Raw genomic sequence first — 25074 nt, forward strand, 5'->3', positions numbered from 1 at the left:
GCACAGAGGGGGCTATATTGTAGTGCTAACGATGGGAATGATGCGCTCAGTGTCATCCCATTACGAACATCGCATAAAGCGTATTTACATCTCTTCTACTAAAGCCTCTGAGGAAGTATGAACTACACTGTAATCATACTATATTCCTTCGCGCGGTGTACAATAGCATACACACTGCTCTTACATCTAAAAGTTGCTTTTCACGCGGTCCTACACTAACACTTGGAACCCGCCGCGGTGGCTCAGTGGTTACGGCGCTCGGCTGCTGACCCGAAAGACGCGGGTTCGATCCCGGCTGCGGAGGCCAAATTTCGACGAAGGCGAAATTCTAGAGGCCCGTGTACTGTGCGATGTCAGTGCACGTTAAAGAACCCCAGGTGGACGAAATTTCCGGAGCCCTTCACTACGGCGTCCCTCATAGTCTGAGTTGCTTCGGGACGTTAACCCCCAATAAACCGAACTAACACTTGGCCCTGCACTAATATGCAACCTGGAGCCCTGGCATAAGCCCGGAGTATACAGTTACCTTTTATTCATTTGTACCTATTTTCATTCCTCTTGTCTTCCTTCTATCCAGATTTATTTTTTTTTAATTTTTTAGACTGCCCTTGGCCTCGATTAACTGTTTTCGAGTTGCATCATGCCAGCGCTAGGTTCTGGACAAGAGACACGCGTCTCATTATGTCCCTTTGTGGTGTTGTTCCCTTGTCTAGAACCTAGCGCTCCCCAGTCACAGTATGATCGACCAACTAGCCCCCTAAGCAAATTTAATTGACTTTCCTTCCGGCTTGCAACCGTGCCGTGTGACTCGGTATGTCGCGAAATGCTACAGGGGTGCCCAAGCGCTCTGTTCCGAAGTTCTCTGGTCCGGTTTTCAACAAGTGTCAATGTAAAATTCGCGGTTTCCCCGTCTAGTTCAGCTTTCTTGCCGTCTATTGCTGCCAACGTCTGGAGTTCATGGATTTCCATTTCTAATCACTAGGCTCTTCCATGAGAGTAGACAGGTTACCTTCGAAATGTTTCTTGCGCGCTTTTCGAAGAGTTTTGCTGTCGCAGCGCTCGCAATTCGTTTTAATAGCTGTCCACAGATGGCACCACCTCCTGAGCGCAGTGTGTGTTTTTTGCAAGAACGCAGCTCCGGCCGCTGCTGCAAACTTCCTCTTTCAGCTCGTATCTTATCGGCGTGTGGCGACTGGACGCCCCTATGCACTGCGGATCGTGGACGCTGTCGAGTTTGCTTGTCCCGACGGAAAGCAAGCGTTCTGTGAAGGTAAGCTCGTCTTTTTTCTCTAGGAACACAGGTTCAAGATTTATACAAAAACATGGAGCATTCCATGAAATATGGAAGAAGACATTTCAGTGGTTGCTACCCACGCCTAACATCTGCGTCCCTGCAGTACGAGCGCATTCAAAACAGCGCTTATCGCTGGTGTTGGCCGCCAGCCTATAGGCTTATGTTTGGGATCACTTTTTTGCGTCAATGCCGAATAACTCTAGTCTCGCAGAAAGACATTCGGATCTCGTAAAACGTCATTGTATATTACATATCTCGTAATCAGGCACAACTCTAGTTGATGTGGCTTCACTTTCAATTCCGGGATTATAGAACCAATCCACCATCATGTGCAGAATAAAAGCAATTCCTTGAGTGCCCGATAATTAAAAGCATCATGGGCTAGATCTTCGAGTCAGTTCTGTCCGCGTTAATAGCCGAACTGCAGCGCTCGTGAGAGCGACCTAGAACTTACTCCGATATATCAACCTGCACTGAAAGAGTCAATATTAGCAAAACTACCGATACAGCTCATAGATTTTATGACTTTTCACTTATGACTTATTACTTTTTTATGACTTTTTTGGGGGTTATTTTCGTTGTCGCGTACTTTGTTCTAATCCATGACCAACCTAACAATTTTAGTGTGCTTTACCTGTAGTTACATTGCTTTCAGTTGTGGCTATTCCAGAATGAACCGCCGCGCTGGAGCATTGGCTTTCGCTTTCGGCTACTGATCTAAGGTCACGGATCCGATGTTTGCCATGGCTGTTTAATTTCGGTAGAGGTTAAACGTAAAAGGCACGTGCGTGGTACGCATAGTCACAAGACGGTAAACAATCTCGACTGGTGTAAATTAACCCGGTTCTCTCCAGTACCGCGTCCCTCGTAGCCCATGCGTAGCTATGGGATGTTAAAACTAACAATTTACAATCCGTTAGCCCATAATTAGTGACGTATTTTCGCGCTGTTAGCGCAGCTGACGCTGACATCAGCATTCCTTAAATATCACAGTGGAGTTAGATGAGATAACATATAACACTACGCTCTTATCTCGGTATATTAATTCAGGGATTACATTTACACTTCTTTCTATTCTCTACACCTGTGTTGCTTTTCCCCCCTTCTCACCTCTTTCTTGCTGCTGTCTGCTTCAGGCACATTTACTCTTACGACGATTAATTCGCCTATGTCAGTTCTGAACAACAATAAAATGCTAGGCAACTGCAAAACATGCTACAAGTTCAACGTCAGCTGGGCGCTAAACGCAGCTCGGCTGCGGTGTTACTGATCACCTAGGTGCTCTCTCGCAGACCGAAAACGCATGTTTACCTTACACGGGTGGCCAAACGTTACAGTGCTACCATCGTCCTTTGCATATTTCTGGTGGCGTGTTTGAACTGAGTTGATCGCCGGTGCTTGCTGAGTGGCATAAGAGTCTGGAGAAACTATTGGAGCACTCTCAGAACAAGAAAAATCAAGCGAATTACCCGCCGGAACAACCGAGTAATAAGGATGAATATACAGCAGGTAGCGTAGCTTGTATAGCAGCACATACGTCATAGAGTTTCTTACTATTACCTAGAGGGAAAGCTGGCGGCGCTGCACTTCAGCCACCATGGACGCCCAAAGCATCATGGGGCGGTGAGCTACTTGTTGCGGCACAGTCGTAATTTTTCAGAAACATGGAGTGGCACTACTAAGATGTTTCATTCCGAAAACTCTGTTCGTGTGTGCCCAGACGACTTTCGCGCGAACGCAGTGTGCAAAACCCATAGTAGTGAAAACGCGACGACACGCGCCGACACACGATGCCAATAAAAGGTTTCACTTTTCCGAAATGCCATTAAAAAACCTCTTATAGTATTTAAGCAACAACATCTTTTTTGAAAACATATTTACTTTTAAAAGTGCGCCTGTTAATTACGAAATATTAGTTTTTACAGTGTTCATTACTAGGCCACTAGGAGAGCTAGTCGTCTCTTATTTTGGGCAAACTTTGCACTTAAATGCTTTTCTGCTCGTTTGTTCCAATCATTAGACAAGATATTGAATATTAGGACGTTTGTAGTTATCGAACAGCTTAATTTTTCTATTATTTTTTGGCCAAAAGTTGCAGTTCCGCAACAAATAGCTCACCGCCCCATGATGCTTTGAGCGCCCATGGTGGCTGAAGTGGTCTCGAGGGGTCGCCATGCAAACTCCCATAGACGGGCTGCCAGCTTTCCCTCTAGGTAATAGTAAGAAACTCTATGACATACGTTAAGAACATGCCGTCTCGGGGTGTGTAGTGAGCGCCATCTCTGAACTGAGTGGTCAACTTCACAATGATGTCATATAACGACGTGTAGGGTACGTGTCGATTGGAAAAAGAAAGGAATGCTGGAACGTTTCGAATTTCACTGCGACACACGAGCCAAGAACTGAGAAAGAAGACATGAGTGCTGACTAGCAACACAATTTTCAGATACGCAGGGCAGGTTTTGTCTTCTTCGTGGAACTATGAATTTCAAGGAGTAAACTTTCCAAAATACCAAATGCTTTACTCAATCCCCATAACGAACAGTTCAAGGAGTGTAGCGCCCATTTTGGCAGCTGTTTTCGGTTACCCTAGGCTAATGGCATTTGACAAAATTGTGTTGATCGAGGTTTTCTCATCCTGTGAGAACAAATGGTGCAAAGTTTAACAACGGCAATAATTTATCCTTTCCTATCCACAACACAAATTCAGGCTCAGAAGAGTGACGCGAAAAAAAGTTTCAACTAGCACATAAATGGGCACGGGCAGGGTATGATAAACTTGTTGCTAGCTGTGTAGAAATAGCGAATAGCGCTGAAAATAGCGCTGCACAGAAATATAAACTTACCATTTCGATTCAGCAAAGGGAGCAGACGATGAGACGCGACATAGAACACACTCTTCTTTCATCTACGATAATAAGGCAGTATAATAAGGCAGAACGAATTATGGTAAGCAAGCACTTAATTTCCTTATACCTAATGTTCTAAACAGCTACGAATCTAACCAGCTTAGCATGTATAACCTCAGACCACATGATTTAAAAGTGTACTTTGTAAATAACATTCCATAACTTCTTTTCATACATTGTAGTTTGTGTATGTATCGGTGTCCTTTTCCCATTTCTCATCAACCCAGCAGTGTATAACTTTCAAATGCGCTTATTCAGTTTTAATTGTTTTTTCTAGCTTCAAACTACATCTCTGTGTAGCAATCCGTTCAATAGTAAATATTTTAAATTCTTTCTATAGTGGGCTCGTATGCGACCTGCCACCGTCGAATGTATGTGTTTATTTAATTTATTATTTTGTAATGGCTCTTGGATGAGCCACAGGCATTTTCAAGCTATTTTCTTTAGCTTAGCTTTTGGCCTGGTGCTCATTCTAAAGACTGTACGCACATTTTTGAAATAAAGATTGAATTCAAATTAAAAAAAAGAGGCGTATCACGACAACAAAATGTGCACAAAAGTCACTGAATGCACTTACCTTTTCAGTCACAATTTTCAGTGGTCAGTAGCACGTAATGAGTATAAACATTCAAGGCATTGCTCACTTCGGGTTTGCGACAGTTAGGACTACTGAATCCCTCAAAGCGTTCGACAACATTTAAGGAGATATAAAGCATAAGTACTTACACCCTTCCAGTCTATTCGATCCCGGCCGCGGTGGCTGAATTTCGATGGAGGCGAAATTCTAGAGGACCGTGTGCTGTGCGATGTCAGTGCACGTTAAAGAACCCCAGGTGGTCGAAATTTCCGGAGCCCTTCACTACGGCTTCTCTCATAGCCTGAGTTGCTTTGGGACGTTAAACCCCAATAACCAATAACCAACCTTCCAGTATATTAACGCGAAAGCACGAGCGTTCACCGCGGCGTCGATAAGCGCCGCATCACGGAACACAGCCACGAAATGCGCGAGATTAGACGCGGGTTTGCCGTGAACAGTCCAGTGCAAGTATTATCCTCCGCTAGGCTTTTACCGATAACCGACCCATCTCTACTTGCTTTCGAGTCCGTTATCGTCCACTGTTATGTTTTCTGCGTGGCGCTGAGAACAGATGATAAATGGCGACGTTTTACCGCCTTACTGCCTCTAGCAAACCAAGTGCTTAGTTATCAGCAAAATAGTGCGGTCAGATGTTGCTACCGTACTACCACGTCGCCTTTTATTTATAACTTGATGACAGCGCTCACAAAGCAAAGGCGATGCGTGTCCAAAGGAAACGTGGGGTTGCACACGGCTCCTGCAATGGCTTAGCACAGGACGATTGCACCGAATGTTTCATTGCTCAAACGCGTGTGGTATGACTGTGTATGATGGTATTTTTCCATAGGCTCTTATCGATTCGGTGGTCGACGCTCTTGAGTTCATGGTCAAAGATTGATAGGCTGTATATACACTTCAACAGGAATAAATACCACACCACTTCGCACCGCTGTAATTTGTAAAACATTTTGCATAAGTCCCGGTTTGGTTTAGTTTATGTATTTTAATGTTGCAAAGCCACTCAGGCTATGAGGGACGCCGTAGTGAAGGGCTCCCGAAATTTCGACCACCTGGGGTTCTTTAACGTGCACTGACATCTCACAGTACACGTGCCTCTAGAATTTCAATGGAGTGCATAATGCAACTGCGCAAAACGACGAGGGACGAAGAGAGGAAAGCACAGGACACAACGCGGACAAACTCTTTTCGTCCCTCGTCCTTTTGCGCGGTTGCAATATGCACTCCATTGTCAACCACCAACTAGCCGGCCTTCGCCTGTTACATGTGCTACTCTCTAGAATTTCGGCTCCATCGAAACTCGACAGCCGCTTGTTCGATACCGGCCGCAGAGGTCGAATTTTGATGGAGTTGAAATATCTCTTAATGGCTGGCCCAGCTTTCTGTCTTTCTTGGCTGAGAAGATAATTTTGAAATCTGCACGCTCATACTATGATAATCTAGATACCTGCTGGGGATAAAGGGCATAATAGAGTTGTAAATACCACTTTTTTGGCCAACGAAATTCGGGCTGCCTTTTGGCGCATATTGGGGACCACCATTTTTATCGATATAGTCAAAAGCTACGTAGAACAAATGAAACAAACAATCACACGATCACAGAATTAGGGAGAAAGAGTCACACGAAATATTGAAGTGAGAACTTGCTCCGAGAATTTACAGATTTCAGTCAAACTACTCACCTCTCGAAAGATTGCTCTGTGCCTAACGGCGAACATGAAGAGAACATGGCATACGGCGAACAAGGGCATGCTGGAACTTCAACACTTCAACTTTTACGACCCAGGTGGTCGAAATTTCTGGAGCCCTTCACAACAGCGTCCCTCATAGCATGAGTCGCTTTGGGACGTCAAACACCCGTAAACCAAACCGTAAACCATCTTCGGCGTTCTTCTTAAAGGTGAAGTGAAGAGGAATCTGAACTCGTCTTTTTGCCGCTGGAACTCAATCTACACGTTCCGACCATTTTTAGAAACTTCGATTTATTGTCCTGTGTTGTCGATTTCCCTAATTAAATCGAATTGACGTCCGGCTCCCGCCTTTTTTTTTAATTCTCGCCGTGCTGTGGGTGGAGTCGACCAACGCGTGGAGTGCCTTTCACCCAGTCCCGTGGCGGCTTGCCGCTCTGCCATCGGCGGAGTAATGCGTAGTAATCCGTAGTAGCAGATAGTCCGCGCGTATTTTTATTTCTGCGGGCTTATTTTGCGGCTATATTATCTGCGAATGAAACTATTTATTCATAGAAACCTAAAAAACAAAATAAACCGAAAGCAAAGCCTCCACGGAGCTGGCCGAAAGGCACTCCACGCGTTGGTCGACTCCGCCCACCGTACGGGAAGAATTCAAAAAATAAAGGCGAGAGCCGGACATTAATTCGATTTAATTAAGGAAATCGGCCACTCAGGGCACTAAGTCGCAGTTTCTAAGAATGCTCGAAACCTGTAGATTGAGTTCCCGCGGCAAAAAGACGAGTTCAGGTTCCTCTTCAGTGCACGTTCCTTTAATGTGGGTGTACTGAACAGCCTGGCTAGTGCAGTGGTTAGGTTACAGTCTAGTAGCCGCGGTGGCTCAGTGGCTATGGTGCTCGGCTGCTGGCCCGAAAGACGCGGGTTCGATCCCGGTCGCGGCGGCTGAATTTCTTTAAAGGAGAAATTCGAGGCCCGTGTACTGTGCGATGTCAGTGCACGTTAAAGAACCCCAGGTGGTCGAATTTTCCGGAGCCTTCCACTACGGCGTCTCTCATAGCCTTAGTCGCTTTGGGACGTTAAGCCCCATAAACCAACCAACCAGAAGCCGACCGATTCCGATCCTGGACTGCTTAGGGTAAATGCAGTGAGGAAATGCCATAAACAATTGTTACTGATCTTGTGAAAGTTCTTAGCAGTGCTGTCCCTGCAGCCGGCTGAAACTATGGCCTAATCTGTTAAGCAAATGCCTCGTATGCGGGATATGTCTGTTTCCACCTCCCCAGTAGTGTTGGCGCTTGCCCACCGGCGTTCCACTGAGTGCAGATACGATAACACTTGTCTAGAGCGCTCGAGTGGTATGCAGCGGAGCATACAATACGAATTGAACGCTTATCGCAGTGGTGTTTCTAGGGGCGATAAGCTTGTGCCTGTGTTCTTGTCGCGTCTATTCAGCGGCGCCCAAGCGCCACATTTACCCACCACTCTAGATGAACGGGATCGGGTTTCTACAATTTTTTTCTGGGCCTGGTGTTCGGCTTCTCTGGGTTAATATCAGGTTTTTTACACCATGATCTCGTGTGCATAAAATTCAACCCTGTCATTACGCCCTTTAGCAAACCCCCTCTTCTACCAACAAAATAAAGTTAAATCAAATCAACATCGCAATAATCTTTACCTTTGCCAAGCCTCGTAACTGGGTCGATCTGTGTGCCAGGAACTACAATCTATCTCTTCAACAGCCTTCAATCATTTTTATGCGCTGTCGAGCTAGCCGGACGCCAGTGCTGCCCTCGCTTTATTTTTTTTTTTTTTGTCAACTTGAGAAACTGTATTTAGTGGGTACTAATTTTTTAAAAAGATCAAAAGCATTTTTACTATTGCATAGCATTGTAGAAGTCACAAATAGCATGCGTATTTCCGCTGGCGCATTCTATATCGCGTTTTTTTTGTTTGATTAAAGACAAACGCCGGCAGAAGTGATAAATTTTGCGAAGCGGCCAGATCCAGAGTAGACTTGATATGCTGGCTCGGCTTACGTGGTCCAATATTATCAATCTGTTGATGTGCTACAGCATCGAATTTGTCAGGTATCTTTGTCTAAATACGAATTGTGTTATTATTAGGAACCATAATACAATGCTGCATTTAACAGCGTGTTATAAAGTGGTGTGTGACCTCTTCTGGCTTTGTTTTACTCGCTGTGTGCTTCATGCAGATCGCGCCGGTTTCCCGCTGTTCGCCGGGAGAGCGACGTCTGCAAAGCGGTATTCAAGATGGAGGGGAGCCTGTGCTACAAGCTGAAAGACCACAAAGAATTTTTGAATGAAATCGAGATACCGTTCAAAACGCAGCTCCGTGTGGAGCTCCTGTGCTCGACGTGCAATGCCATCACACCCATGGGCCTCAAAGATGGCCAAGGCCACGTGTTCTGCCAAAAGTGCGCCGATGTGCACACAGACATCGCCAACTATTTCACCTGCTTGATTTGCGATTGGCAAGGTGGCCGATCTTCGGTAAGCATTCGATTTCCCTGGTAGCACTTGCGGAACTTTCCCTGTCAAACAGCAAATGGCTTAGAGGAGTGTTAAACAGAAAGCCTAGGCGTCTATCATTTCCCGCAAAAGCAAAACTATTTTATTTTTCATTTTTTTGCGATGTTTTGAGGCATTTTTGGTTATCTGGAAAATTAGCTTTTGAAAAAGCTGTTCACATTTTTTGTGTCCGCGATGGATATATTGAGCAAACCTTACAGCGCTGGTGACGTGCGCCATTTATTCGTCACTTTACCGACAGCGCTTTTGGTATTACAGGGGGAAAATTAGTACATAAGCTGTAAAACAAAGCGCAGACACAAAAATACAATGCAGATCATGCAGGTGCAATATAATGTCAAACCATAAAAGAAAAGATTAAATATCAGATCAATGAGGCTAAGGTTTCGTTCACCATTCCCTACATTAGACCTCTTCCTTCCTTTCTTCTCGCAGTTCTTCCTTTATCTCTTCCGTTGCGGCGCGGTGCAGGTGTCCACCGAGATATGTGAGACAGATACTGAGCCACTTCCTTCCCCCCATTCCCACTAAAAAACAATTTAATTTAATTTTATTCTGCACACGACCTCTTGAGGCAATGTCTTCTATTGATTTATTGTTCTTGGAAAAAAATGGCATTTTAGTAAATCATTTCTGCATTTTATTTCCTTTTATTTTGAAAGTATCTTCCCTACTTGCCGAAATATACTCTGGAGGAACAAAATATTGGTCGTGATCAATACCAGTTTTACAATAAAAGTACTCTGGCAGAATTTAAGCCTCAGTAGTTAACCGCGTTTCTGAAGTCTCTCCTATTGTAACGAATTCTTTCATGAATAAACACTAAAATTCTTCGCGTAGTTGGTCAAGACAAAACGGACAGCTAAATTGAGACCCTTTACTAATTTATCAACCTCAGCTTTGCATTAAGGGACCCATACCGTAGTCACGTGCTCTAATATAGGCCTTACATTAGCAGTGTATAGCAATTCTTTAGTTTTTAAACGGAAACGCTACACATTCCTGCGCAGAAAGCCCAAGAACGTGACATGCTTTTGCGGTTATATAGTTAGCACGCCCATGCCAAGGCGGTTCACTGAATAAGCTCAAGACAACACGAAACGGCCGTATAGCTCCCGTGATATAGGCTCTGGAGAGCCCGCATCACCAAAGCCGTCTGCGTATATATATTTTATAAAAACATGCGAGCCGAATGGCACCTGCAATTGTGAATTTTTTAGGTAAATCTGCAGCAAAGAGCAGCAAGAAGTTTTCATTTTATTTGCTCATTAAAACGTCCCCATCAGAGCATCCTTACCATAGCATCTGGCGGCATCTTGGCATCGAGAGGTCGTTTTCTATTAACTGTCACAAATAGAGCTCTACAAAAGGACGGGCTTTCGTATGGAGCACATAAACTCTGTCGTTATAGCATGCGCTGCGGACCTCTGCTCCAAAAGCCGCTTATTAGAATCTCACAGGGCCTGTTGTGATTAGGTGGTTTATGGGGTTTAGCGTCCCAAAGCGACTAAGGCTGAGCGTGACGCCGTAGTGGAGGGCTCCGGAAATTTCGACCACCCGGGGTTCTTCAACATACACTGATATCGCACAGTACACGGGACTCTAGCTTTTCGCCTCCATAGAAATGAGACCGCCACGGCCGGGATAAAACCCGCGTCTTTCTTGTCATCAGCCGAGCGCATGACCACTGAGCCACCGCGGCGGATAATGCGACTGATTGCCTTCTATCTGCTCTTGCTTCCAGCGTATGTAGATAGGAGTTATTTTCTGACGAAACTGTTGCCGAATGCCTTCAATGCCACAGACATTGGATCGCTGCCACAGTGATCAGAAAAGTAAGCGGATGCGACCTTAGCAGCTATCTTTTCAACAATATTTAATATTAATAGCTAAGATGGCGGACTGAAACGTCTAAAGTGAGACATGCATTCTAATGTATCAGGATGATGTTTATTACTTTATTATGATAACGACGTAAAGAAACTTTATGTGCTACGAAAAAATGGGTTTGGTTTGGTTTTATGGGGCTTAACTTCCCAAAGCGACTAAGGCTATGAGAGACGCCGTAGTTGCGACCACCTGGGGTTCTTTAACGTGCACTGACATCGCACAGTACACGGGCCTCTAAATTTCTCCTCCAAACAAATTCATCCGCCGCGGCTGGGATCGAACCCGCGTCTTTCGGGTCAGCAGCCGAGCACCATAACCACTGAGCCACCGTGGCGGCTCAAAAAAAGGGGGCTAATTTTCCACTTAGTGTCAAAGTAGTGGGTTACATTTTTTTTTGCCATTTAATGGAGGCGACATCTTTTTCTGTGATGTGACCTGTTTTTGTGCATATGCCTATTTCTTACTCTTCAAACAATACTATAAATAGCTTCGATGCGTGAGTTAATCACGTCGCCACTCATTAGACGCTCGGAGTGTTTATTGTGTCTCGGCCTCGTTCAGGGATATGTTATCGCTGACCATACCTCCAGCTCCCTGCCAATCTGAATGGTGGAGCGTGTGCAGTTTTTACTATAAATTGGGCGCGTAGTTGCAGTGTAGCAAGAAGAAGAAAAAACAACCACATGCCACCAGTGGGATCCGAACCCGCGATCCAAACCTATTAAAAGAAAATAACGCGCCCCTCTTTTCCATGCCCTTGTCTTCTCAATAGCTAACGAGTACCTCGGTTCTGCCAGTTTTTATGCCTTAGGTAGCACAAGGGGGGTTCTCGCACAGCTTCGGTCCTCGCCATTCGATCACGTTTCACGTGATCACTATACATACGTCACGTGTTCACTATACAAAAATACCCACAAAAGGAGAAGATTGGACTGCCATAAGCGTAGCTTAGTAGAGCACTGGGACCTAAATTCGAAGGTCATGGGTTCAGATTCCACTGGCGGCATATGGTAGCTTTTGTTTCCTCCCCCCCCCCCCCCCCCCCCCCCCCACGCGCGTCGACAGCCTGCGTAGGGACCGAGTGGGCGGCGGAGGAGCGCCGACATTTCAGCGTGCAAAACGTGACGAGATGAGAGAGAAAGGCTTAAAAGCCCGTCAATTAAAATTTTGTCTACTGATAACTCAGCTTGCTCAAAAATTATTAAAAAATTCTTGCACGAGGGTATTTGTGTAGCGGCTTCCTCACTTTATCTGGAGTCTCCTTCAGAGGCCCTTTAAATAGTCAAACTGCAAAAGTGTGTTTTAGATAGCTGCTGCAACTTGGGCTGCTACCTATGAAGCAGCTTATCACCAACTTGTTTGACGAAATTTGGCTTCTTGAAATTCTTGCCGCTCACACAGTACGGCAAAGCTCAGCGCAGCTAATTATGCTTCTAACATTTTCTTGGGTTTCTGATAAAAACCAAAACTTGCTCCGGGCTGTTTCGCGTCTCAGGATATCGGACACTAACAATACACCGTCGAAGCAGCGTAAATAATCTTCAGCTGTTACCGCGACGGCAAGTCATCAAAATGTGCAAATGTGGGAGCTCGCTAACAGAGGGAAATTAATAGCGTGATCAGTATCTTTTCAAACATAGCAGTTCTTCCGAGAACCTACTGCTGCCTCAGTAGGACGAATACTACCTGAGGCGCAGTATCGACGCCAGCGCCGCTCACCTCAGTGGTGGAGTTTTCGCGTAATAGCTGAAGCTCGCTTTGAAGAAACTTCCATAAACTGAAGAGCGCCTGAAACAATTTTGGTCGAATGTTTCTTAAAAGCGTCAGCAGCAACCCTCCTACCCTTTACTGTTTCATTTGACTGTGTAGGTTTTTGTTTTGGCCTCGTACAGAGTGAAGCACTTCTCTTTGAAATGAGAATAACCGCTCACGAGGTGGCATGTGATCAAATGTGAAACCTCTTTCAAATTAGTCTGATATAACAGTTCAAAGTAACCGCTCCTCAGAGCCTGTCTGCAAGCGGATCAGATGCGCTTACATAGTAGCATATGTTCGAAATTTTCAATCGTGTACGTCCTCCTTTCATGGCTCTTTAATTAGAGGAAATGACCTTCACACGTTTCAGGTAAAGTGTTGTCAAAGAGCCATTATGGCAAATGCATTGGGCGAAATTAAATGCCGAACACCTAGGCAACCACATCTGACAAACTCTTTACTCTAGTCAAGAATAGCTCGCTGATATGTCGCTAGCTTCAAGATTCAAAGAGAAGGCAAGCATAACAGGGGCGGCAGAAAGTACGGATGAGGGAATTAAGATAAAGTTGGCGATGATAACGTGGCCGCGGCTGGCACAGGACAGGATTATTGGTGATATATGGGAGAAGCATCAAGTCTAGTGAGGCTGATAGTGAAGTCACTAGCCCCCTTGCTTGGGAGCGTAATTCACGGCTTCGTACGAAACCATTGATTAAGAAACATCATCAGCAAAAGAAAAAGAACACTTCGTGTTACTGTACTTTGAGTATTAATCTTCTGTTGCAACTTTTTTACTTCTGCTTGTTTAATGCCACTGATTCGAATTTTGATTCATTATTTCTTCCCGTTTCAAGCCCCAGGAAATTCTCGCGTTTTTCAATAAAGGGAAACTGTGCGATATCAAATGCGACATGCAGTATGGCAATCCGAGTCGAAGATATCAATGCGAGACAATGGCTTATATAAGTCTTCTGTTTTCAAGCTCCTGTAAGCCGACTCCAAAGATACAGAAGCTGGCCAGAGCGCGTTATAGAAGCAAACAGAAGAACATTCCAGTGCGCCACCTCTACAAAAGTTCTCATTATGTTATCAATCATTTTTGTTGTTTTTTGCAGATGGGCGATAATGCGGAAGATTGGGCCACCCTCGAGAAAACGAAAGCATCTTGCCCTAACCAAAAAGTTAGGTGCTCTTTTAATGGAACCTTAAAAGCCGTCCTGGTAAGTGTGTTTTATTCTTGCTTTTACCACAACTGGTAAGCTCTTGCGCTATACTGCAAACAGTAAAATCGTTTCGCACCAACATGGCAGGAAAAGTCCTCGAAGCTTCGCTTCGCACCAACATGGCAGGAAGAATATTTTAAGGAAAAGTGTCCTCGAGGCTTCTGCTCTATATACCGTATTTGCTCGCATATTGGGCGCATCTCCAAGGCTGGCTGACAGAAAGTGAAAATTTCTTTCCTTGTGTAGTGAACGTATCCTTTTCTTTTGGCGGCAGGCTCCTGATGGCAATAGAGAATGGTAGGAGTCACCACTTTTGAACCCAAGAAACTACGAATATTATAAAGCGCTGGGTGCTCAATTTGAACCCTACTATACTGCCGCTACGAGAAAAAATGACACTAAGATTGTTCCTCGAGGAATCGGAGTGTCGATAAAGACCACAACTGCAGTTGCGGTTTCTCTATTAAATCTCCTATTTTAATGATTTCAGCCACTTGCTTTGGTTGGAATTTGCGCTCAAAGCTGTTATTTGAACTAGAATTAAGTTTTCTTGGGCTCTCGCTGGAAAGTTACAGGTCGCACGCAGTTTATGACACTGCGGTTAAAAAAATAGTTCGAAGTAAGTCCCACCGCATTAAGTAAATATTTCACCACCCAGCCTTTTTTTGCTATTTTCTTCGCGTCAAAAACTTTTCCGAAAAATTTATCTCGCCTGATGTATGAACGACACCATCAAACTTTTTAGAAACTTTTTGGGGAGAAAAATTAGCGTTCACAGCCATAGGAAAACCTGTATAAATGTTCTTATTAGAACATTCCGCTATACAAGAAGGCGGTGTAAGCATGCACTCTACCTGTCGACCTTTGCGCTCCATCTATAAACAGGGTGTTTCAACTAAGACGACATAATTTTTAAAAATAGGGTTTTTGAATTACAAGAGCGCTTTTTTCGGCATAGCTTTGTTAATGGCATAGTACGTCAGGATACAACTAAGACTTTCTAACTAGCACTGGTTAACTAATACTTAGTAGTTAACACTTTAAGTAATACAGTTAGGCTCCTTAATTGTTTAGAGGCGTGTTTCCCACCGTAAGTATTATACCTCTGACTTTTCTGAATCTCGAAAACGCATTCACCCTCGGCTCTGTGGCCCATCAAATGTGCACTGTTTCGACGAGTTACGTCCCCTGGAGAGGTTGCTTTGCCTGCAAACCTCTGGAAAGTGCTTGTATTTTGGTTCGATGCGCCAAAATTTGTTGGGCTACAGAGCCGACGACAACTGTGCTTCGAAATCCTAAATTCTTATGAACATTACTTACGGCGGGCTACACGCTTCTCATTAATTGATGCACCCAGTAATAGTTGAAAAGTTAACTATTCAATATTTGTTAGCCAGCCTGCTAGTTAATACGTCTTAACTGTATTCAGATGTACAATGTTACGCCAAAAAAGCGCTCCTCTAACTCAAACACCGTATTTTTAAAAATTGTGTAGGCTTATGTGAAACACCCTGTGTACCAGCCTTGTTCACCAAGTCGTCACGGTTCCAATCTAAAGGAGCTAATTTAGATACAAAAATGCTGGATGCTATGAAAAGCGCTGTAGGATCTTGGTAAAGGGATATCATTGCTTTTATTTGTGGAACTGAATAAAAAATATAACATGATAACAGTGCGTGCTTATGTCGTACATAATAACCATTGTTGTTTCTTGTCCTAATGAAGTGCCAGCTTCTTCCCTTATTCCACGATACGCCTAGCTAAATGTCCAAAATTTCTCCCCGAATACGTTTTACAGAGAGTAATGAACGGACACAGGTTACGCCCCAGAAATGAAAAAAAGAATTGAAGGATCATAGTTATGCGCAATTGGTTGGCTGGTACGTGGGAGAATTGGTCTAATGACTGCCTGAATAAGTTACTGTTTTGGCTGAAATTGATTGACTGGCTTTCATTGGCTAATTGATTTATCCAGTAGAAAATCATTTTTTCTTTCATGTTTCTATGCTCCTTCTTTTTGTAGAAACACTACAAGAATTGCGAGTTTACAAGAAAAGCCCCTTGCTCGCTCTGTGGAAAGGTGATCAATAAAAAGGCTTTCAGGGATCACATACATGGAGAATGCTCAAACAGAATTGTGCAGTGTACCTTCTGCAACTGTGATGTGGAATACTGCAAAAAAAGGGTGCGTACTTTTAATCTGGGTGGTCGAAATTTACGTCGGTCGAATAAGAGAACTGAAATACTCGCATGTTAGAGCGCCAAACAAGCAGTTTCCGGATAGTTCATAAAGCGGACATAATCCGCTCTGACTTGCTTAGGTCTAGAGTGAACAAACAACAGCGTGGTAGTGAAAAATAGCGGGACGATCATGTATCTGATGCAACAATAGTGCGGGAGCAGTCGTATTTACCTTTGTCATATTGTTTGATGCTTTTACTATAATCTTTCTTTCTCTAAGCCGAGACTTCAAAGAAACGACATAATTTCAATGAAAGGTGATGGTGGGCCCAAGTTGTTGTTCGAGGATGACGGTGGGGATGACAAACCACCTAGCCTGAGTGGGTGGGCTGAGGGGGTGTCTCTTGGGTGGTCCTTGTGGAGACCAGCTGGCTTTCTACTACTTTTTTGTGTTTTATTTGAGCGGCGGCTTGTCGTTCTGCTGATTCGTCGGCTTCTAGTGGGCGTGGGCCTTCTGAAATAGGTAGCTTTGTTCGTGTTGAGTGGCAGCTTTTGACGGTTGGTTCAACGGATTAATGATGGATGGCTGGCGCTTATGGGAGGTGAGGCGGGTGAGGGTGGTGTGGTGTGGTGCGGTGGACTCAAAGTGTAGGGGATGGGCACACAGCCCTGTGGATGGGCTGTGTGGTAGGGAGTTGCGTGGTGAGTGACGACTCTGGACGCTAAAATCTAAAGGGTAAAGGTTCCTTGCTTCGTTTCCTTGCTTCACTTCAACAGGCGTCAGATATCCGGGCATAACAGAAAGGCATACCATTTTATACAAAAAAAACGAAATCCCTACACAAGAACGCATTCCAATTTAGCTTTTGCAAATTTGTCAAACAAACTTCTCTACTGCCACTGTTAAAAACTTGGCATTGAAACAGTCTGCTCTATGAAATCTGTAAGCGGGTGCTGGGTATCTTTTCCCCAAGGATTTCTTTTATGATGTGTGGTCCATCTGTACCTCACACAACGTCACAGCTAATCAGCCATTATTGCCTCTTTTTAAGACGCTATCAAGCAAGGGACTGTTTCACATTGTTTTTTCCATCACACACTACCACTATGAAACCAGCTACTTACGCCATTAGTAAACACCACAGATGGTATACAAGCTTGTCCTTTGTTCTTTGTGTCAATGTGTGTGGTCTTCCGGTTACTTAGGACACCGATGGAGCCCTGCTACGCTTTCTCTTCATTGTGCCTCCTGCTTTTGCATGATAACACCTCCATTGTCCTCCAGATATGTGCCTCAATCCATCTTCCATTGTACCTACAAATGCAGGTTCCTTTTCTAAGCGATATGCAGTGGTTTAGGAAATTCATCTGCATACGGCTCACATGCAAGAACGTCATTTTCCTTTTGCGGCATATATACAATCAAATTTCAAAAAAAAATTAATACCCATCTACATGAAGCCTCTTACCTCTGTGTCCCTGATGATGTGGAATTTCTTTTTTATTTAGGCACATGAAACCCAATGTCCTCAGCGCCCAGGTACATGTGAACACTGCGGAAGAGAGTTCAAAACTTTCTTACAGGTAACTTCTTGTCTTGATTTCATTTTCTCCAGCAAATATGGACGATTTCGGCCTTTTATCTGTTCATTTTGATCATAAATGTTGTTCTGACATCGACACTACATGCCTGATAGTGAACTTTCTCTTCGTCATTAGGCAAACTATCAGTGTTCCCATACGTTTCTAAGCCCATTTTTATCTGTTCTTGAACACCGTGTACAAATAGCACGCCGTTATGCTCTCAGCAGTTCATTTAATCTCTTTAATGAACGAATGTCTATTACACTTGAAACAAATAATATTCCGTTCTAGAGTCCTTAAAAATTATTTGCTCTGCCCCTAAGACATGTAACAAAAATGCTGAGATTGTGTAATTGAGAAAGCCTGTTTATTTTCTGATTTTAGTTCCTGTACAGCGCAAACTTGGAGCCATTTAGGCCGGGGTTGGAAATACTTTTGTCAGCTTTCAATGCAGTTGACAAAAAGTCGAAGTCAGAAGGTGATTGACATTGCAGAAAAAATTCATGAAAAATATACAGCAGAGGCCCCAGGGCAAAAAAAAACGCAGCTGGATCTTGCCGTGGTTACACCGGAAAATGCTTGAATTTAATGCAAGGAACAAAGACTAACAATGTTACGAATGTAAAGAACAAGATTACAATTGGACCAACTGTAAAACGAAGCAATATAAACGTCATAGCAGAAATAATATGTGTACACTGAAACGCCGCATTAAATAAGCATGGTGAAACAAAAAATATACAGAACAGAAGACAATGTTGCATGGACTATAGAGTGAACCAAATAAGGTAGAATGTCCCGTGAGTTTGCAATAGAGGTGAATATGATTCACGATTACTTATTTGGCACGTAAATCGTTATTTGCTTTTTAATCAAGATAAGATATTTAATTCTTGATGTTCAAATTTAAAAAATTCTGCAACGATATGGTAGAACACTTAAAGCTTTGCTTACCTTAATTCTCACATTGTACAGTAGCAAGTTATTACGTAATGCAAAATATTCTGACTTTCCTGTTTTTCTCATATCAGAAAGAAAGATGTTCAGCATAAGCTGATGATGAGGAGTGATTACAGATACAATTCCGATATTTTAGAGCAAAAGGGTCCAGAGAGACAGAACTGTTAGTTCAGTAAACAAAATTGACTGCAGTGGCCGTCGGGGGGACGAGATGATGAGGCCTGCAGCTTGCATTTTAATTTTTTAAACATCAGAGGCGGCTTGTTTTACGAGCTGCTCCACGATAAGATGTAGAGAATTTGCGGGGTCACAGCGGAGCACCGGAACAAGAGGTCCAGCGTGGCAGGCTTCTCGAACCGAACAGCCCGGGTCGTGTTTGCCCACCGAGCACGCGCCGTTCAACTTTCTTTCGCCGGATGGGAATACCGATCTTAGCGCCTCCGTTTAACAGCGTCGCTGTGCGCTACAATGTCATAGTTTAAGCGGCTACAGAAAAAATGCGTAGTAGAAAAAACTATTGTTTGTATTCTGAAATAATTTCGAGCTGCAGTTCTTGCTATGGTAGCCGCTCTGCCGAAAAGTTCCATTCGTTAGCATACAAATCACAATGGTCCAAATTTGTTGAGCACATTGTAATTTTCAGTCAGAATTTGTCTTCATATGTCACTGAATGATGCACAAAATGAGGTCGATGAAATTAAATTATTTATCTACTTTTTGCCTGCATTTTCTCTTCACAGCAACGGTACGTGTAGTTTCGGTAACCAATTACCAAGAATAACCAATTTCATAAAGGAAAATTTGCTTATTTCTCTAATAAAGTCCAAAATTTATTTTGAATTCTAAAAGATAAGAAGGAAACCACTTATAAAACCAGCAAAAGTGTGGTTGTCCTATATAATTATATAGAGTTTTCTTTGATTTAAAATTAAGACTGTTCACTTACAGATGGTAGGCACATGTACCGTCTTTGTCAAAAGTAACCAGGCTGCATGGTTTCCTTCTAGCTCGTACAGTGGAGCCCTTACAGCTTCCTTGAAGCTGAACTGATCGTTAAACGTAAGGACTGGGGGTCTTCTTACCTTCCAACACCTTTTGATTTCTAGGAAAGCCACAAGGGCTACAATATACAAGCTAGAAGCAAACCTTGCAGCCTGGTTACTTTTGACAAAGACGGTACTTCGCGATGCGCTGTTCGAGCGCTTTACAAAAGTGTGTGGACATCTGTATATCTCCCTTTTTTACTGTGTCGGTGTTGAATTGCTTCACATACTAACGGATTTTGATTTTATGCAGCAGGTTGTCGGTTTTATTGTTGAGCTTCATGAATATTTTACGTCTTCACTGGTTTTGTTACGATTACATAACGACTCGTACAGTGTGGCAGGACACGTAAATGACGGAATACGCAGAAGGCGCAGGACACGAGCTATGAAAACGCGCGTTTGTCCTGTTGGCGTGCCTTTAAGTGCTACCTACCACCTCGACCGGCTATCTGGCTCATGGAACACACATAGAGAGCTTATTCTTTTTCGGCGCTTGAATAATACACGCGCAGTGTCTGCAGTCCTGACACTTGCGCATTCGATATCGATCGAGACGATCGAGATCAAACTTTAATCGCATCTCGCGTTGCTGCAGGTACATTTCAATCGCAATTGAACTCAGTTTTGCTTAACCTGAAACCGTAGTTCCGAAGCGCGGTCGAGGAATGCCTACCTTGCGCTCAGGAAACAACTATGTGCAAAATAAAATACAAATGTCATCAAAGGTATTCCGTGAAGGTTATAAAGTATTTAAACATATTGTTTTTTTTAAGCAGTGCGCCTTGATTTCGAAGCTTGCGTCCACACTCTTAACGCCACCCATCACCCGGGGTAAACTTAGCAACCGCGTGCGCGCTTCAGTGGTACGGCGTTTCGAGAGCGTTTATGATGTAACCACGTTTAGCGCTGTGTCACAGGCGCGGATTTATTAATAAAAAGTGTTTTACCTACATTATTTACACATACAATTATCTTCTACAATTTAGAAAATCATGTGTTGTATCCATATCCTCTGTTGCTGGAAATGCCAATCATCGATAGGGATCGAATGAGAACGTTCGCAGTGTAGCTTGTGAATTGCTCCCGTAACTTCCTAACGAGTGGGATCGAACTCTATCGTGAGTGCAGTGGTTTTGTGAAAGCAGTATTACGCGTCAAGTGCGCTTACTGGTTTCCGATGTAGGAAAATCCTTACGGAATAAGATCTTTCAAAGTAGTCAGTGCATGTTTCAGGCGCCATATCAACCCTTTTGTTGTGCAGAACAAATCGCGATTCCGCTGATGATTTATTTTCTGAGTATAGCAGAGTGCTACCTTTATATTCTGGTATCTAATAAAAACGTTATTCTAAAGTGCACACTTAATACGCTTTGCTAACTCACAGAGATATCTAGCAATTGTAAAATGTATAAACAATAACACCCGAACCTAATGCCGAAAGGCTAACGTTGTGTTAAAGTCGGCATATTTAATTCTATGCATGCTCTTCTGTATGAACATATGCAGGTTTTTCTCTTTAGCAGTTCCTGTCGCTCAGATTTTTCTTGCACTGTGCCCTAAATATCAATAAGGCTGCATTTTATAAATTCGTAGTAATTGTTTTTTATTATTAGAATCAACCTAGGAATAAAACAAATAGCATTGAAGTTTGCTACAGGCCTTTCAAATATTTCCAAGACGTAGGCCTGATTGCGTCAACTGTTAATATCTCAAAATCCTTGGTCATTTCTGCAAAAAAAAAATTGACAGGTCAAAAGTCCAAAGTACCGCTTTGCGGCAACATGATGCCAATACCAATACTTAAACGCCCTTGTAATCTCACGCTTAGACAGGTAAATCAAACTTCACAGCTGTCACAATACCGCATCTTGTAATCATAAATCGAAAAAAAAAAATTCAGGGGGGCACTTTGTTGACCTAAAGTGCTATGAGGCGAAAGCCTTAAGCGCGGTGTTGCTGCTTGTGTCACTGATCCGTTGTTAAGATGTTAAGCTTCGCCTCTTAAGAGTGAAACGCGACAGCGTCCTGCAACGCTGCCAGGGAGTCCATAGAAAGCCATCGCCCGTTCGGTTCTACGCCTTGCTCGTAGGTAAATTGGTTTTTGAGGAAAGGAAATGTATCAGTCTCGCATATCTGGGTGGACACGTAAACCTCGCCGTAACGGGAACGGAGGAAGATGGGAGTGAACGAAGACACCGTATAGACTAGACGCGCCTTTGTTCATCCCAAACCATCGTGCTGGCATGGCAGAGTGGTTAGCATGCTCGTCTCGCACTCCAGAGACCGAGGTTCGATTCTTGAACTAGACCAAGTTCATACTCGGTTTTATTTATTTATGCGGCCTGAGTAGAGGAGTTAAGTAGGCTAATTGTATAATTAAGCTCCGACTTACTTGTAGCTTCACTATACGATGCCTACGGCTGCATGGTTATTAGCCAACGTGCAATTGGCCCCCTTTGAAATTCGCGCACTGTGACGTCACGACCGTATCGACCAACTGAAAGGCGTGACATTTCTATCGACAACTCCTGCTTACAACGATGAGGCATTAAAGGCTTCCGCCTTAAAAAGTTTAAACCCAGTCGTCCCGTCCATTGCTGATCTCGCTGTTATTGTGAGTGGACTGACTGTCTATGCGACTTCAAAATGTGTACCGAGTGTTACTCGAGCTGGACGCGCTTATACCACGTGACGCTCATTTATATTCACTGCTAAGTAAAAAAGAACGATTCCCCATTTGCAGTTTTATATTACGCCTCGAATAATTGCTCTCCGTTTTCTGGGTAAGTCAGTGATGCTTTCTGACGTGTTCTATCCCGGCCACGGCGGTAGATTTTCAATAGAGGGGAAATTCTAGAGGCCCGTGTACTGTGCGATATCAGTGCCCGTTAAAGATTCCCAGGTGGTCGAAATTTCCGGAGCCCTTCACTACGGCGTCTCTCATAGCCTGAGTCGCTTTGGGACGCTAAACCCCAGAAACGAAACGATGTTTTCTGAAATATATTGTAACGCAGAAGACGAAGCTCGCAGTGGTGCGGGACGGAGCGCTCGCCCTAGGCCAGCGGCCATTAAATCATCTATTGTTCGCCGTTCATCGTGCCTCTATCTTCGGCTGACCGCCACGTAACAATATCACAAGTTTCGATCTTGCCCGTAAAGATCTTACCATCCTTGCATCATACAAAGCATTACTCTCCTCAACGCGAAGGTAGATGGGCAGTGCTGCCTTTTTGACAGCGGTGGTTTATGCGCCCTTGACGAACGGTGACTTTGCTTCTGAAACAAAAAAAATGATGTATAATAAGTGCATTTCATACGTCACCGGGGAAGGGATTGCTTACCAGCCAAAACTAATATGTCCTAGTGCATCCCTGCGCGTAATTTTACCTGTTGCCGTCTCAGCTTTCGCGGCAGCTGCTATTTCACGAGCAACATGTTCACAGGGCAACCAATGCGCACGATAATACCTTCGCATTGTTTTTCTTTTGTACTGAGGTTCCCTGTACGGTCTAGTACTGCGTTCATTATTGATGCGGCATTTTTACATTAGGAAGATAAGCATTATCACATAGAAAGTCTTTGAATACAGCTCTTTCTCAAGGTGTTCAATTTTTTTTTTTTACAGCTCGAACGAGAACACTATCCCAAGTGTCAGCGAATGCGGATATCTTGCCCTTTTAGAGGCCTGGGTTGCAAGATCGAGGTAAGGTCCAATTGTTTTAATAAGTATCATTAATATTCTAATTAGTAACGAGAATTCAATGCTGCTTAGACCAGGTGGGCAACTTCTGACCTAGACTCTGTATAGTCTTACAAAATGCATACTCGGAACTTCTTTTTGACCTTCCTTTCCGAACTCAATGGATTACCATGGAGCTTTGAGACATTACCTGAGGACTTCAGTGGTTCAGTTACAGTTGTACCTCTGCTCCGCATGGCCGCAAGCTGCAAACAATACGAGGGAAGCGAATCCTCGGCCTCTCAGCTTAACTTGCTGCAGGTGTTGTTGAAACTGTGTGTGTCCTCGATTTCTGACCTCACCTTGTAGACACATTTATTGCCACATGCATCTAATTTGCAAGATTGTGGCCGGGTAAATCGTTAGGCGACCCATCGTAATTCAGTCACAAGTTATCAGTAAAAACGCCGTAAATGTAGGGCAGCGGTTCTGTTAGAAAATACACTGCTGGCTTTATGAAGATAAAAGCAGCCAATTGCATATGTAGGCACGCTATAATGGAGACAAATCTCTGAAAGCACTGCGAACGCAATTTTCGAAGCCGTCACCCTTGACAACAACGTTACTGAGCCTCTTTAAAGCATGCCTCTTCCTTTTGTCGGTTGGCTACGTGGCACATGCGGCGGGTTTATAGGGTGGCATATCTCGAGCTATCTACTGGTGGTTCCACTTGTTATTTAAATGCGCTAAAGCTTTAAGAAAACCCTTTAGTGAGTCACTTTCTCAGTTCTACCACGCCAAGGAGCTATGTGCGAGAAACGTTTCCTTCGATTTCGAACGAAATAGCCGTTTAGCCCGCCACTACATCATTACCGCGTATACCACTATGCGTTAGGAGTAGTTTTACATCCGCACACCAGATGCGGGGCTGCCTGCTCCTAACCATTCAAACCGAAACTATTCGTAACACTTTGACAACTACGTTTTTGCTCCAGTCTACTCACTCCACTACGAGTTAATTGAACGCACTTCAGTGGCTGGGTTAGGCAAAGAAACTAACTAGTTGCCAGTTCAAGCTAGCAAAAGTATCTGAGATAATGCAGCCTTAGGTGGTTTTTTTAGCCCTTCACAAGCTCGGGTTTCCAGTAATTGACTGCTTTGGTCCGTTAATTTTGGGATGGTATGAGCAGTTTATCACCTAAACGATGGCAGCATATGCTGTAGAACAGACTTGGCATCCTGGAATCGTTTGAGGGGACCGCAAAGGGCCCTGTATGCTTTGTATAACGGTCATATGATCATCTCAGTTGATACCTCTTACAAATGAAAACTTTATCTACGACGCCTTCGTCGAAATCCTTCACGAGAGAATAATAGCACAATTCTTCAGGTTAGCCGCCGCCGTGGCTCAGCGTTTATGGGTATCGGCTACTGAACGGAAAGACTCGGTTTCAATCGCGGCCGCAGCCTTCCCATTTCTGGAGGCGAAATCCTAAAAACCAGTGTACTGTGCAATGTCAAATCACGTTAAAAAACCACAGGTGGTCTAAATTACCCGGAGCGCTCCACCTCGCCGTACCTCATTGCCTGAGTGTGTTTGAACGTGAAACCCCTTTAAACCAAACCATTTCAGCGGGACAACGATATTATCTCAACTTCCTAATGATACCAAGACTGCCTTGCAACGTGCTTCTCCGTGTAGAAGGAACGGTTAAACG

The 25074-nt window shown here is 43.8% G+C and overlaps 1 protein-coding gene across 1 annotated transcript in view; it reads left to right on the forward strand.

Annotated features, from left to right (window-relative positions):
- Positions 1 to 1076: 1076 nt before the first annotated feature.
- Positions 1077 to 25074, forward strand: part of LOC149329846 (TNF receptor-associated factor 2-like) — a 32914-nt gene continuing 8916 nt past the window's right edge. The window contains exons 1-6 of the mRNA XM_089560572.1: positions 1077 to 1270; positions 8702 to 8999; positions 13799 to 13903; positions 15930 to 16091; positions 17597 to 17671; positions 23303 to 23380. Coding sequence (XP_089416698.1) covers positions 8760 to 8999; positions 13799 to 13903; positions 15930 to 16091; positions 17597 to 17671; positions 23303 to 23380 — 660 coding nt within the window. The 5' untranslated portion in view covers positions 1077 to 1270; positions 8702 to 8759. The remainder of the gene's footprint in view (positions 1271 to 8701; positions 9000 to 13798; positions 13904 to 15929; positions 16092 to 17596; positions 17672 to 23302; positions 23381 to 25074) is intronic.

Source organism: Amblyomma mixtum, chromosome 9 (genome assembly GCF_055824585.1).
Source record: "Amblyomma mixtum isolate Tamu chromosome 9, ASM5582458v1, whole genome shotgun sequence".
NCBI classification, from domain to species: Eukaryota; Metazoa; Arthropoda; class Arachnida; order Ixodida; family Ixodidae; genus Amblyomma; species Amblyomma mixtum.